The 12,611-nt window shown below is 50.0% G+C and overlaps 4 protein-coding genes across 4 annotated transcripts; 1 reads left to right on the top strand and 3 right to left on the bottom strand.

Moving 5' to 3' along the window:
* The first annotated feature begins 4,466 nt into the window (after positions 1-4,466).
* C8Q69DRAFT_479424 (putative peptidyl-tRNA hydrolase) lies at positions 4,467-5,948 on the top strand. The gene has a single exon (XM_028631437.1). The coding sequence runs from the start codon at positions 4,955-4,957 to the stop codon at positions 5,723-5,725; it is 771 nt and encodes a 256-aa protein (XP_028482135.1). The 5' UTR covers positions 4,467-4,954; the 3' UTR covers positions 5,726-5,948.
* Positions 5,949-6,337: 389 nt separating this feature from the next.
* On the bottom strand, positions 6,338-7,411 carry C8Q69DRAFT_510113 (BAR domain-containing protein; the record flags this gene model as incomplete). Its single annotated transcript, XM_028633158.1, has 5 exons — positions 6,338-6,939; positions 7,009-7,082; positions 7,147-7,192; positions 7,281-7,331; positions 7,399-7,411. 5 exons carry the CDS (start codon positions 7,409-7,411, stop codon positions 6,338-6,340), a joined length of 786 nt encoding a protein of 261 aa, XP_028482134.1.
* A 693-nt stretch (positions 7,412-8,104) lies between these two features.
* Positions 8,105-9,617, bottom strand: C8Q69DRAFT_100071 (chitosanase). The gene is made up of 4 exons (XM_028624997.1): positions 9,293-9,617; positions 9,185-9,239; positions 8,792-9,111; positions 8,105-8,610 (listed from the first exon to the last, which is right to left on the bottom strand). The coding sequence occupies exons 1-4, from the start codon at positions 9,416-9,418 to the stop codon at positions 8,299-8,301; spliced, it is 813 nt and encodes a 270-aa protein (XP_028482133.1). The 5' UTR covers positions 9,419-9,617; the 3' UTR covers positions 8,105-8,298.
* Positions 9,618-10,278: 661 nt separating this feature from the next.
* C8Q69DRAFT_100118 (serine/threonine-protein kinase hal4) lies at positions 10,279-12,373 on the bottom strand. Its single transcript, XM_028624998.1, has 2 exons — positions 10,718-12,373; positions 10,279-10,657 (listed from the first exon to the last, which is right to left on the bottom strand). The coding sequence occupies exons 1-2, from the start codon at positions 12,134-12,136 to the stop codon at positions 10,526-10,528; spliced, it is 1,551 nt and encodes a 516-aa protein (XP_028482132.1). The 5' UTR covers positions 12,137-12,373; the 3' UTR covers positions 10,279-10,525.
* Between the last annotated feature and the right edge of the window lie 238 nt (positions 12,374-12,611).

Raw genomic sequence — 12,611 nt, 5'->3', positions numbered from 1 at the left:
TTAACTCCATTCACCAGCGAACTGTCACTGGCGACTACTGGATATTCTCGGCGTCAACCCTCTTGCGCACAGGCGTCCAGTTTACCAACCTTCTCCACTCGCCGAGGAGGAGAGACCCAGCTTGAAGGGGACGGCGTGAGTGGAAAGGCGACGGACAGAGACCGACCTCTCCGCTGGCTGGTATCTATCTAGACCGGAATTGACGGTATCAACCTAGATGCTTTTGACATGCAGGAACGCCCTGGCGCCGGTATTGTGGCACCAATGCTGACAGGTCTTCCGGAAATCTTTATTTTCATTATTAGAATATGTTCCCTCCTGGAAGGCCTGGCATTCGACCGGTGCGTGAACCATGTCAAAGTTGGCTTAAAATATCCTTAATGGTAAGTCGGTTCCTCTGGTCGTCTAATAAAGTGGGACTTTATCTTTTGAAGAAACAGCAGTCATGCAATTCCTGCACCCAGGGCTGTGAGAGTCATATCATATGGTAGTTATGTGTTCTCGACATCTCCAATCCTGCTTCGGACACAAAGCCCCCTCCCGTGCTATACGAGAGTAAAATAATAATAATCCCTGGCTCTTGGTCTCAGGGGAAAACCGCAGCTGCAGCTTCCAAAGGTCGTGTGCTGGTGGAAACACGCATCATGGCCCACGCGCTGAGAGGGGTCCCGGATAGCGGATGGAAGCGGTTCAAGAGGCGTGCTCCGTCGGAACCCTTCTGGATGATAGGCCTCCACCAGGCGGAAACGTTCTAGCCCGATCAGATTTATGCCGCTATAAGACGACTACATGACGGGAAGGGATGCATCCAGTTGCTCGACGGTGTTGCACCTCGACGCGCTACAGCAAAGCAAAGGTCAGCCTCAAGAGGCCAAGTGGGAACGTGCAGACGGGAACGGCTGGCGGACTCGAAATGATTGAAGTTAGTTCATCAGCGAGACGGCTAGATCATGATTAGTATACGAAGCAGCTCTCGCTAAAAGAGACCGAGCTTGGAGGAATGTGGGCAGGCAAGCGTACGGCGTACCTCGCACTCATTATCATGACATGAACAGTCAATAATATTATAATGCTGAGTAGAATATGATATGACTGTTTCTGCAGAACGGTTCAAACTTGCTCCCGAGAGACGATCTGCAACACTCTTGGGGCTCCGTAGGAGAAGCGGCGAATCATGATAATCGGTCGTTTACGCCGGTGATCGTCTAGAGAAGAGGGGAGGACGAGACAAGTCTATCGAGGTCTGGACGACGGCTCCATCTCTCCTAGAGTAGTAATACCCGCGATGTTCTTCCAGGGCTCATTCATACCTCTAATTTTTCCCGTCTTTCGCGACTATTCTGGCCATTGCTTCTGTCTCTTTCATACTGGCCAAGCAATGCGTATTATTAGTTATGTGCGCACCAATTCAGGAAGTGGCTGTCCGCGGAAGAAAGCTGCTCTAACGGTCTAACCCCTCAGAAAGACTCAGACCATTGTCCTGGGACGGACGATCCATGGACTAGATAGACAGCAATCGTTGTGTATGGCTGTCTCCAGAATCCAGATTGTCTAGGTACTTAGTACTAGATACTATTAGCCAATCCAGCAAGTTGCAGATGTCATTGCCATTTCCCGCGCACTTGGCTTCCCTCTCGACTATCTATCATAAATGGTGTTTATCCGAGAGCCCTATGATGATAACTACCAAGGCGGGACGCAGCGTTCCAATTCCTTGGTGCGCTACCCCTCACGGAATCAATAATGTTTAGTCCCTAACTGTATCTATAAGTCAGCATTCACGACATCAAAACTGCTGTGTCATTCGCAAACTCGACAAGGTGGCCCGTTCTACAGAAGACTTTATGGACGATCACCAGGGATGCTTCCCAATTAAAGAGGTTTCGCACAAAAAGCCCAGGTGTTCTTTCCGCGTTCCCCGGCCAAATAGTGGACTATGGATGTTCGTGCAATAATAATAATGATTCCAACCGGGCTAGTCTTCGACTGGTATCATCCCCAGTCTAAGGAAAAGCGCCAAAACCTGTTGGACGAGTGTAACCGACTCTATCGATTCTCCGGACCCAACTAGACGGTTAGGTTGGAACGTACCAGAGTTCAGACCGAGCGGTCTCCCCCGTTGAACCCTGAATTGCCGGCACCAATCAGACGGGCGTCAAAGAGACGGCGGCCGCGACGTTACGAGGTCCAAGCGATGCCAGCGCAGCATCCAGACGCCACAAGCCCGTCACGTCACGGTCCAAACACGGTGTTCGGCGTTGTCAAAGGCGTTTAAAAGGTCTATTCAGCATCGTAGACCCCGCAGTCTAGACAACTCAAGTCTCAAGAGGACGGTAATTTTCCGTTGGCACGCTGCACTCGAGTACCAATGCTGCATGCCGAGCCGTTCTCGGGGTCTGGTGGCATAATACAAGATTCGGCTGCTATCTAGCCTAGTCGTTCCCCCGGACGGGATGTCGTCTGCTGGGCATCCGACCAGTCTTCCTTAGCAGCAGGCACGATCTGCGGCTGAGCCTAGCTCTCGGCATATGCGACATGGCACATATCCCAGGATCCGCGTAGACGAATAGATAGACGAATCCCGCCAAGTAGAAGCCATATATGGTTTACGGATCTCTTTCCCATGTGGATCCTGCCCGCGAAGTTACCAAGTCTCATCGACAGTGTCTTGGCAGCCAAGTGGCAGGCCTTTCCCCGTAAGTACAGTTGACTAGTTCGTCGGACTCCTACTCTATGTCAGCGAATATCCTTGGACCAAGAGCGTTATGGGGGAGTTCTATTTCTGGGGAAGGATCCTGCCAATCACCTGTATCCATGATCCCGCAGACACAGAGTCCCCCAACAGGGGCACGCTAATGTGCAAAGAAAAAGAGTCGGGCCTGCCCAACACCTCCATTCCTTGAACGGGGTTCAGCTCCCCGCCGACACGACTCGGAAATCTGACTAGTATTTCGTATTCTGTTCAGAATCGTCAGCACGATGATAGCTAACAAGTTATCAAGATAACATGACCCGTCGCAACCTTGGTTGGTACATACTTGATTGCAAATGCTGCTACTCCGTAATTCGAGTTCTATGTTTCCAACACACAATCCTTGAGTCAGTACCGCGACGAATTGATCGACAGTGCACGTAACCGATCCCCTTCGGTCCATCGTGCGTATCCTCCTCAGAAGGCCATGGGCCATGTGGAGTTAAAACGCCGGACAAGCGGCCCAGTCTCGAAGTGCTGACGGGCGATTGAACTTGTCGACACATCCTAGATCCAGTAACTTACTACATAGTCTTCTTCACATACGCCACCCATGTCTGTGGAAAGCCGGGTCCTTCGTGACTGCGAAGCGGCTTCCAACAACAAAATCTTACAGTAAGTACTTCGAGCACCAGGTAAGGTAAGATTCAGCAGTGGTATACCCGCCATGCGACCATCTGATATCGAGGGTAGACGGTTCTGAACAGGTCAGACAGCCCCGCCAGTAGATAGTCTAGTAAGAGGATCCGGTACAACGGTACCGCCTGCATCCAAGCTCTTTCGGCTTAATGCATGACTCGTCGTTCTGAATCAAGCCGTGCGACAAAGCCACTGCAGCATACCGCGTTTCTGGATCAGCAAGGCGGTGGAACGTGGAGGGCGTCTCCTGGGCCCAAACTGCTGGAACAGACTCCCGCGAGAGACGCCGTAAAAACAAAGGCGCGTCCGTCCATCACAGAATCAGAGTGATTGATATTCCCACTACCTAGATGAGCTGTCATTCGCTAGAACGTCTAATTCAATAGCAATAATTCCTTTAAATCCCCCAGGTCCCTTTTATGGACAGCATCAATCCAGTACACTTTCAAGCTGGGCTGCTGGAGTGTCGATTTACGCGTTAAAGACTTCTGCAATCAGTCTAGAATGGCTCCCGTTTCCTGTCAAACCCGTGGCACTGAGACAGCATTTTAGTATAGTATCCAAGCGTCGATGAGACGTCCAGTAGTGGGTCCAGGGGATTCTCATCCAGGATTATTAGTTATTATTGTAGCGCCCGTTTTCAAATGAATCCCGGACGGAGATCAGCCCATTTTGGGTATTTGTGCTAAGGGGAATAGATAGATGCAACTAGTTCTTGTCGTGGGATGAAATAATTGCACGTTGAGATTTCTGTGCCAAGGTTGTGTTTTCCAGGATATTCCTTACAACGCTGTTTAGCTTATTCGCGATGGCCAGCAGCCACGTAATATGTGCAGGCGGAAATAGGCAGGAGAAGCGGAGCTCCGGGGTCTGTCAAATGGTGAAAAGCCCGAAATGCTAAGTAGATAGTGAAAGATGGGATGGATGATCCCAGAAATAATAATCCTTGGATGGAGAGATAGAGGTGACCCCAAGATAAGGCAGCAACGCGATACCATCCAGGCATCCATCACTGAATAGCAATACAGCATCACGATAGCCATGGAGCGTGATTTTCCCACTCCTTATTCAACTAGATTTATTCAGGAACAAAACATTCTTCTATACTCCGTAGTTAACGTTACAGCAATCGATCTATGTTATCAGAGAGCCAATCGGGGCATCCGCCCAGCTTCCCCGCGAAATGCTCGGTAGATCTCCCGACGCAGAAAACTCGACTTGCTACGAACTGCCCATACCGAGAACAAGAGAATAACACTGATCTCTCGCCACAAACTGACTTCCATATATCTCTTCTCGCATTGATTCCGGAGAATTATTCGATCTAAGAAGATCTAAAAACCTCGATCTGCACATCGACAAATGCAGCAGAGCCGAATTTGGAGGGAATACGAAACCCATTAAATCCATATAACTACAGGTCTAAAATATCAGAAAAACGCCGCGAAAAAAAAAGACAAAGAAAAAAGAAACAAGCTCGAGGCGGATATCTAGTCACAGAACCTCTTCACCATCCTCTTACCTCTATCGGGACCTAGATATATCTTCTCAGAAGGTCTGACAATGGGCGAAATCCTCCGCACCACCGCCCCGATCCTCACACCACAAAGACATCTCTTCATCGCCTCGATAGGAAACAAAGGACCATACCGCACCACCCGCCACAGCGCAGGCCACATCCTCCTCGATGCCGTGAAGCCCTTACTACCAACCAAAATCCCATTCATCTCACCAACCAAACCCGGCCAACCCGCCTTCTACCAAACATGGACCAGCCCCTCATTCATGAATGAATCCGGACCAAAACTCACCCGACAACTAGACGGATGGCTCTCCACGCAAAGAGAGACATTCAATCAGATCGTTCGACGAGATGAACCGCTTCAGATGTTTCCAACCAGTGAAGAAGAGGCGGGGGGCTGGAAAAACCATCCCCGCGGTGTTGATCCTCGGGGATTGAAACGGTTTCAACCGACTCTGGTCATTCTGCACGATGAGCTCGAGGCGCCTCTTGGTCGATTGAAAGTGCGTCGTGGTGGTCCTCAGCAGGCTAGTCTTCGTGGTCATCGTGGTCTGATTAGTATCATGGAGAGTTTGCGCGGGAAGGGTCTTCTTCGTCCATCTTCGAATCAGAGCAAGGGTGACGACGTGCAGTTGTCTATCATGCGAGTAGGCGTTGGTATTGGACGACCAGAGAGTCGAAAACCGAAACACGTCGCGGATTATGTCCTCAGCGAGCTGAGTCGCGATGAGCTGGATGCCATCCGCGCAGCCGCTGAGCCGACGGTGAATCTTCTGGTTGATGAGTTTTACAGGGAAGGGGAGTTGCCATGAACTCCTCCGACCGGTTGGCAAAAAGTCAAAAAGAATATTGATAATAATCTGGTTATAGCGGTGGCGTTACGATCCTATACTGGGGTCAGATAGGTTGACTAAGATGATCCGAGAGCATTTCATATACCCTGGACTAATGTACGATCAGATCTTTCTTTCATATCAAACAATGTACCATAGAGCATATAGAGAATAGGAAAAAGACGAGCATCCGCAGACGCTGCATTTCTAGTTGCCACCAAGAGATCTTAAAAACCATGTCGCAGATCCTACGAATTACAACTCCAGATATGCATATCATACATACTACCGTCAATCTCGATAGCTGACAACGTACCTAATCAGACAGGATCATGAGAATGACCAGAGAGAAATTCCCTATTTCCGCACGGTAGCAGAGAAGAAAAAAGCCACTATTCGCTATTTCGCTATTTCAACAAATACAACGTAAAAGCGCCCCCGAAAGATGCAATGTAGACAAGCACAACTCAACGTGCCCTAGAACAATGTACGGGAATGAAGGACCGAATCGAAGTACACTAAATAAACCGCCATCTAGAGGAAGTTTGAGAAAAGAGCCGATGGGAATAAGAAAACATAAGAACGACAAGCCTAGACCGTTCCAGCGATGCTGAGGTCTCTGATTTCCTGGAGGACCTCTTCGACCCGGTTGTCCAGATCGCCGTTCGCATATTGGTCTCTCGTGTCAGCATCGAGGTACTGTTGTACCTGGGCCATGCGTGAATAAGCTTCAGCACAGAAGCGCAGCTGGATCTTGACGAGGGCCTCGAAACTCGGGTCCAGGTATGGCACTCTCAGGTCGATAAGTTGGGGGAGTTCGGTGAAAAGCTGCTCGTTGAGTTGCTCGTAGGCCTGTTTGGCCATCTCGGCCTCCCGCTCCGCCCGCGGCAGCTTGGTGACGTCCTTGTCGGGCTTCTCTACCAGCTTCTTGACCTTGGCGCGCATCGAGTCGTAGTCCAGCAGCTTGTGATTCCTCTTCTTGATGCACTCGTTGACGTCCGGGAAGTAGGCGCAGAAACGAGAGATCGGCTCGAGAACTGTATTCCGGTATGGGCCATCGAGCGCCTTGATAGTCTCGGCATCTAAATCTTCCACAGCCTGTTTGTAGCTTCGACTGACACCATCCTTGGTGCCGGCATCGCCGTAGAAGGCATCGATCGTTTCCGCAATCCTCATCTGAGAGGCAGTCATCGCTACCGCATCATAGCACGTCAGAGAACATATCCCATTGAACAACCCATTTCGCTTTCGTCATGACAAACCTCTGAGCGAGTCAAGATATCCCTTCGCTTCCTTCTGCAGACGGTTCGCAGCGGCCTCCATTGTCCGGTACCGTCTATATCAGGCCCCATCAGTACATATCCCAACCTATGGACAACTGCAATCTGAGTGAACCATACCGTTCCTCGACTTCATAATCACGATCATTGGTTCTTTCGACATGACCTGTTCGACGTCGCAGCCAGGCGTTAGCCAACAAGTCGCGATTCGACATTGGCCCTCCAGCTGGGCGGGGTAAAGAAGACCAACGAACCTGTCTTCATCATAACCTGCGTCGTAGCGCGGTTGACATTTTTCTTGAATCCTTTACATAAATCGTCAGCCATCGACTTCATCCATAGCAATTCTTCTCGCGGGTAATGGTTGCTTACCTGCCCACGACATGGCGGATGCGCGGCTCAGCTACGAATCCGGAAAGACTTGGTGAGAGTTGTACTTAGGTGCGCCAGGCCAGTAAATAGAACAGCGAGACTCTGAAGAGAAGCAGGACGCTCAGTGATGGATATCACTCTGGGGAGATAGCGATATCGTCGAGATGGAAGAGAATGCCCTTCTTTGGCACCAGACAACTTGCGACTCGATGCGAAGTACCTAGGTCGGTAGTAGTAAGTTAACCTTGGGAAGATGGATGGATAGCGACGCCTGCCTTACGGCCCTACGGGTTCGTTAGGCGGTGGAAAGTTCGGGCTGTGGCTGAAGTTCGGAAGTGTGGCGATGCTCGGAACTCCGCGTACGGCGGCGTACGTAAAGAACAGTAATGACCGTATCGAATTTCCATAATACGGGCGGTTTGCCGGCGGCTCGATTTGCTTCCGTCGCGCTTCGGAGTTGGCCATCTTCATCATCACATTCACGGCCAAGTAGTATTCCCTCGTCGACGTCATCGGGACTAGAGTAACTAACTACCTAGTATCTAGTGAGGAGTTGGATGAGAACGACACCGTTAGAGAACGGAAGGATCGGCCTATTTCGAACTATACTAAATATTTAACTTACATCGTAGTTACGCATGGCGGGACGATCAGTTTCTATGAACGTCTGGATCATCTGGGCTGATCCACGTGGAAAGAGAGCTTTAGTTATGGTACTGACGACGAAAACGACCAGAGAACTAACTATGGTATACAACAGCTAGATATAGATTATATTGTCTTCAGCCATAAAGTTGTACTGTATATCAGCTACCCACGAACCCAAAGTCATCTGAAGCCCAAAATCATACATACACATACATTCGATATCGAACATATTGCCAACCCAACCCAATAAAATCAAAAACAAATCCTACATTTCTCACATTTCCAAATCCCAATACACCTCTTCCTCGGCACTCTCTTTCTCACCAACTTATCTCCAATACGCGCCAACGAAGCCTCAAACCCCTCGAAACTGCTCGCCGTCCACCTAGCCCCTTTCTTTCCCGGCACAGCTGACGAGCCAGTAAAACCCAGATAAAGCACATCGTGGGCTTGATGGCCATTATCCGCTGTGATATTCCCATTGGGGAAACAAGCGGTGGCCAGCGAGATCGATGCCTCGCCGGTATCTACACCGCCATTCGTATCTCCCCAGACGCCGTAGAACTAGATTTTAGAGGTAAAAAGTTAGATAACTTTTCATTGTTACATTTTGTTGAAAAAAAAGCTTATTTTCAGGTATTGAAGTCTGCATTTTGTTCGTTGCTGGAGTATATGCAGAAATGATCAAAAGGGGTAAAGAGGGGGGGAGGGGGAAAACTCGTGTTAAGTATGTGCCGGCACGTACCAGCTGATTGTTACAGATCACAGCCATCACGCTCAATGGTCTCATGCCATGGGCCCGTGGGTTGAAAGATGGGACGGCCCCTTCGTTCCCGAATACGATGTAGCTGTGGATGTTGGCGTTCAGGTCTGGTATACCATAGGACTGGGCAATATTCTTGAATGCAGTTTTCCCCTGGCCAGATGGGTCATTACCGCATCTCCCAACTGTGTTATTGGCGCCATCACAGTCGACGTCCATATCGGCTAGGAGGCGATGAGATCTAGGACCTGAGATGTATATGATGCCGCGTTTGCTGTAGTCACCGCAGTATGTGAAACCGGCTAGTTATTCGCAGGGTATAAAGTTAGCATAAGTTATATCCACGAAATGGGACTAAGGGACGTATGTATGTACAATGTCCATGACCATCCTTGAACCCAGTTGCTAGGGGCATTCTACAGCCCGATCTCTGAAGGCAGCGAGTCAGCAAAGGCACATCAATACATCTGAAGATGAGAATACCTTCACTTCACGATAAAATGACCGTAGACGTAAAGGAATATCACGACCATCTACGCAAGTAGGGTAGCATGCCAGTAGGCAAATGAAGAAAAAGAACAGTCCGAGATGAAGTGTTTTCATATTCATGTTGTCTCAAATCCTCAGTAGAGTGTTGTAGAAGCAGAGTGTTGGTAAGTAGAGATCGGTTCCTAATTATACTCCAGTCTTGAATCAGGCTTCACTGTAGGAAAAAGACATCCATGGGAACTATCTCGCCAGACCACGGTTATGGAGCCCAGATTTCTCATATTAGATGCGGCTGCCCAAGAGCATCATGGTACTATCCACAGTTCAGGGGTGATTTTAAGATCTTATTATCATCCTTTAGTAATCTACCAGCATGTTTCTTGCCGAATCTAGCTTTATGCTGATGATACCAGGTTCCGGAAAAGCCTGAGCAGCTTTGGCTGCCTAAGCGGAAGCTTGATGGGCATTGAAAGAAAATCAGAAGAAAATGATGTTTATATACATTTGCAAGAAAGTATATACCGCCTATAGTACATGACAGATGTTAAGGAAAGATTGCATACCGCATAGCGCTCAAAACACGACCTTATAGCGGGGAACATAGTTCGACAAGCATGAACGCCCAGAGAAACACACACGCACCAATACCATAACACCAAAGCTGCAAGAAATAAAAACCGAAACATGCCTGAACGGTCAGAGAAGGAGAAAGAAAGACAGAACATAATGATCATACCCTCCCACAACTCACTATGTCCCAAAAGTATGCCGAGTCCGAGGTCAGAAGAAACCGTTGTGGTCCTGGTGTGCGTTCAAAGCCTTGGGTGGACAACAGAGGCAAAGTCTCCAAAATAGAACGAGAAATAGAAAAAAAGGTCATGGTCTTCGTTGCATTTAAACACAGAATGTGGAAGTGAAGCTAAACCGTAACGCTAACGCCACAGGATTGCACGCATGACGGCCTCGAGACAAAGGACCTCCGTCTATAGACGTAGTAAAAAACAAAAAGAAAAAAAAAGGAGATGGGTTTCTAGAAGGCGTATAGGATAACGTAAAGCTAGCCCGCTTGACTTCCTCAGAACACCAAGAGCCAGAAAGCGCAAGATGGCTGGAACACAAATCCTGAACCCATAATCTCGTGGACAGCGTCGCTAACTTCCAAAAATACCAGCCATTGCTATTACTGTGAACCTCCCACAGGGAGGCTTGCACAAGCAATTATATCATTCAAAACCCTTCCTCGCCAGCCTTGCACAACTTAATCTCCCGAACCCATTCGGATTTGAGAACCTGCGAGGCAGTGATGCGACGGGAAGGGTTCGGATCAAGAATGGAGTAGATGACGTTACGGCAACGGGCCTGTTGCATGTCAGTCTGGGAACCCTGATTGTACGCGGCTATCAGGCGGTTTTTTCTTACCCTGTGCAAGGTCTCAATGGGAGCGTAACCGTCCTCATCTCTCCGACCTTCCAAATACCGGCGGTAGAACTCATCCTCCTCCTTACGGGCCAACCGCCAGAGATGTCTGCCAGTCCTCATTGCCATGTAAATGACACCGGTCGCCCAGACATCGACAGCTCTCGGGTCAAATTCCTTGTCCACGTATTCTTCAGGGGCAATATAAGGAGCAGACCCGCACAGACCGGCAGTCATGTGAGCTTCCTTCTCCCAGGCCATGCGAAAGCACTCGCCATTCCCAAAATCCGTGATTTTCAAGGCACCGTGAGTGGTCAGCAGTAGATTCTCCGGTTTCAGATCGCGGTGAGCGACTCCCATTTCGTGCATATATTCCACGCCACGCATCAACTGTTTGAAATAGCAATCTGCTTCAGCAACTTCAAGCTTTCCAGCGGCCAGGACCAGGGTATATAGATCACCTCCGGCGCAGTATTCCATGACCTCGCAGTAATCACCCTTGGAATCTTGGAGCAGATCGAGGGTGTGGATGACATTCGGGTGACGCAGAGAAGAGGAGATGCAGAACTCTGAAGTCAGGCGCTTTTGATATTTCTTGGCCGTCTCCTGCGGCCGACGACGGAACTCCTTGACTGCGTAGAGTTGTTCCACTTTCGAGTCCTTAGGGTCCACCTTGTGGGATATACGGACGATGCCAAAGGCACCGCGTCCGACGATCTCCTGGCATTTGCCGTACTTGTCGACTAGGGATGCAGTTGCATTCGGACCTCCCTTCTTGTCCGCAGCCAGCTTATCCCGCTCCGTCTTCAGCTGATCGACCCATGTCTGCATGAGCGACAGCTGTTGGTCATCCACGTAGTCGTCCTTCTTTTTCCCGCCACCTAGCATGTCACGCAGCAAATTCGATAGTTTCTCTTGTCTCCGCGCGCTCTTCAGGAAGTGAGCATGAGAGCCATCCTGGTATAGTTCGAATCGTTTGTGGACAAGAGCGCCCTCTTTCTGGCCGAAAAAGCCAGGCTTCTTTTCGCCATCGCCTTTCGTCGACGTCTGTCGCGAGGGGGGCTTGGAGTTGGGTTTGGAGGTTGGTCTGGACTGTCTTGCAATACCATTGGCAGAGCCCTTGGCACTGTCAGATCCGCTATCTGACACTTGTTCCTTCGGGGGCTCTGGTTCCTTTTGTTCCCTGGGGGACGATTTTCCGGTCTGAGAGAACATGCGCGACAGGCGATTCGCCATACTAGCTTTGGGAGGCTTGGACGGAGAGGCCGATGGCAGGACATCACCGGTCACCGGAGCGCCCAGGTGAAGGTCCTCCACCGCGCGTGCTAGCTGCGGCTCTCCATCTCTGCGATCGTGTGAAGCCTGGGATGTCGCTGTTGAAGAGAGTGCGGAAGGTACAGGTGAAGCGGGCGGGGGAGTCATGTGCGGTCGATCAGGCGGGGTCTGAGATTCAAAGGCACAGAAAAAGTGCCCTGAGGATGGAGAAGAGACAAGAGAAAAGGCGAATTAACACAGATTCAGCTCACACGGAGGAGGAAGCTGAAGCTGTCGAGAGAAAATTGGCTTGGTGCGCCGCCCTGGGCGATGGGGAGGTAAAAAACGGGAGGTTGTCTTGAGAGGCGTGGTCCAGAAGCGCGCCGCCAGAATCCGCCGGGGGGGTGGAGTGACGAAAGCGACACTGGGCACGAGAGCACCGCGCAACGAGGCACGGAATGCTCAGATGGGACGAGCCCTGTAAAGGGACGGTGCTGGCTGCACCCGCAAAACAAGGATTTTCTGGTTGTTCAAGTTGTTCTCTGTGTGTCGGGGGAGAAGATATCTAGATAGTAGAGGGCGGAGCAGGTGTGTACTCGGTAGAAGGAAAAGGGTCCAGAGAGAAATGGACGGGCAAAGAGGA

Source organism: Paecilomyces variotii (genome assembly GCF_004022145.1).
Source record: "Paecilomyces variotii strain CBS 101075 chromosome Unknown C8Q69scaffold_13, whole genome shotgun sequence".
NCBI lineage: Eukaryota > Fungi > Ascomycota > Eurotiomycetes > Eurotiales > Thermoascaceae > Paecilomyces > Paecilomyces variotii.
The sequence above is the reverse complement of the archived record's forward strand: the minus strand, read 5'-3'. Positions and strand labels throughout refer to the sequence as shown.

Coding starts and splice junctions, on each gene's coding strand:
- C8Q69DRAFT_479424 (XM_028631437.1), top strand. CDS start 4,955: ATGGGCGAAATCCTCCGCACCACCGCCCCGATCCTCACACCACAAAGA.
- C8Q69DRAFT_100071 (XM_028624997.1), bottom strand. CDS start 9,418: ATGAATATGAAAACACTTCATCTCGGACTGTTCTTTTTCTTCATTTGC. Junction 9,240..9,292: donor CATTTTATCGTGAAGTGAAG/GTATTCTCATCT, acceptor CGCTGCCTTCAG/AGATCGGGCTGTAGAATGCC. Junction 9,112..9,184: donor CAAGGATGGTCATGGACATT/GTACATACATAC, acceptor GCGAATAACTAG/CCGGTTTCACATACTGCGGT.
- C8Q69DRAFT_100118 (XM_028624998.1), bottom strand. CDS start 12,136: ATGACTCCCCCGCCCGCTTCACCTGTACCTTCCGCACTCTCTTCAACA. Junction 10,658..10,717: donor CCATTGAGACCTTGCACAGG/GTAAGAAAAAAC, acceptor GACATGCAACAG/GCCCGTTGCCGTAACGTCAT.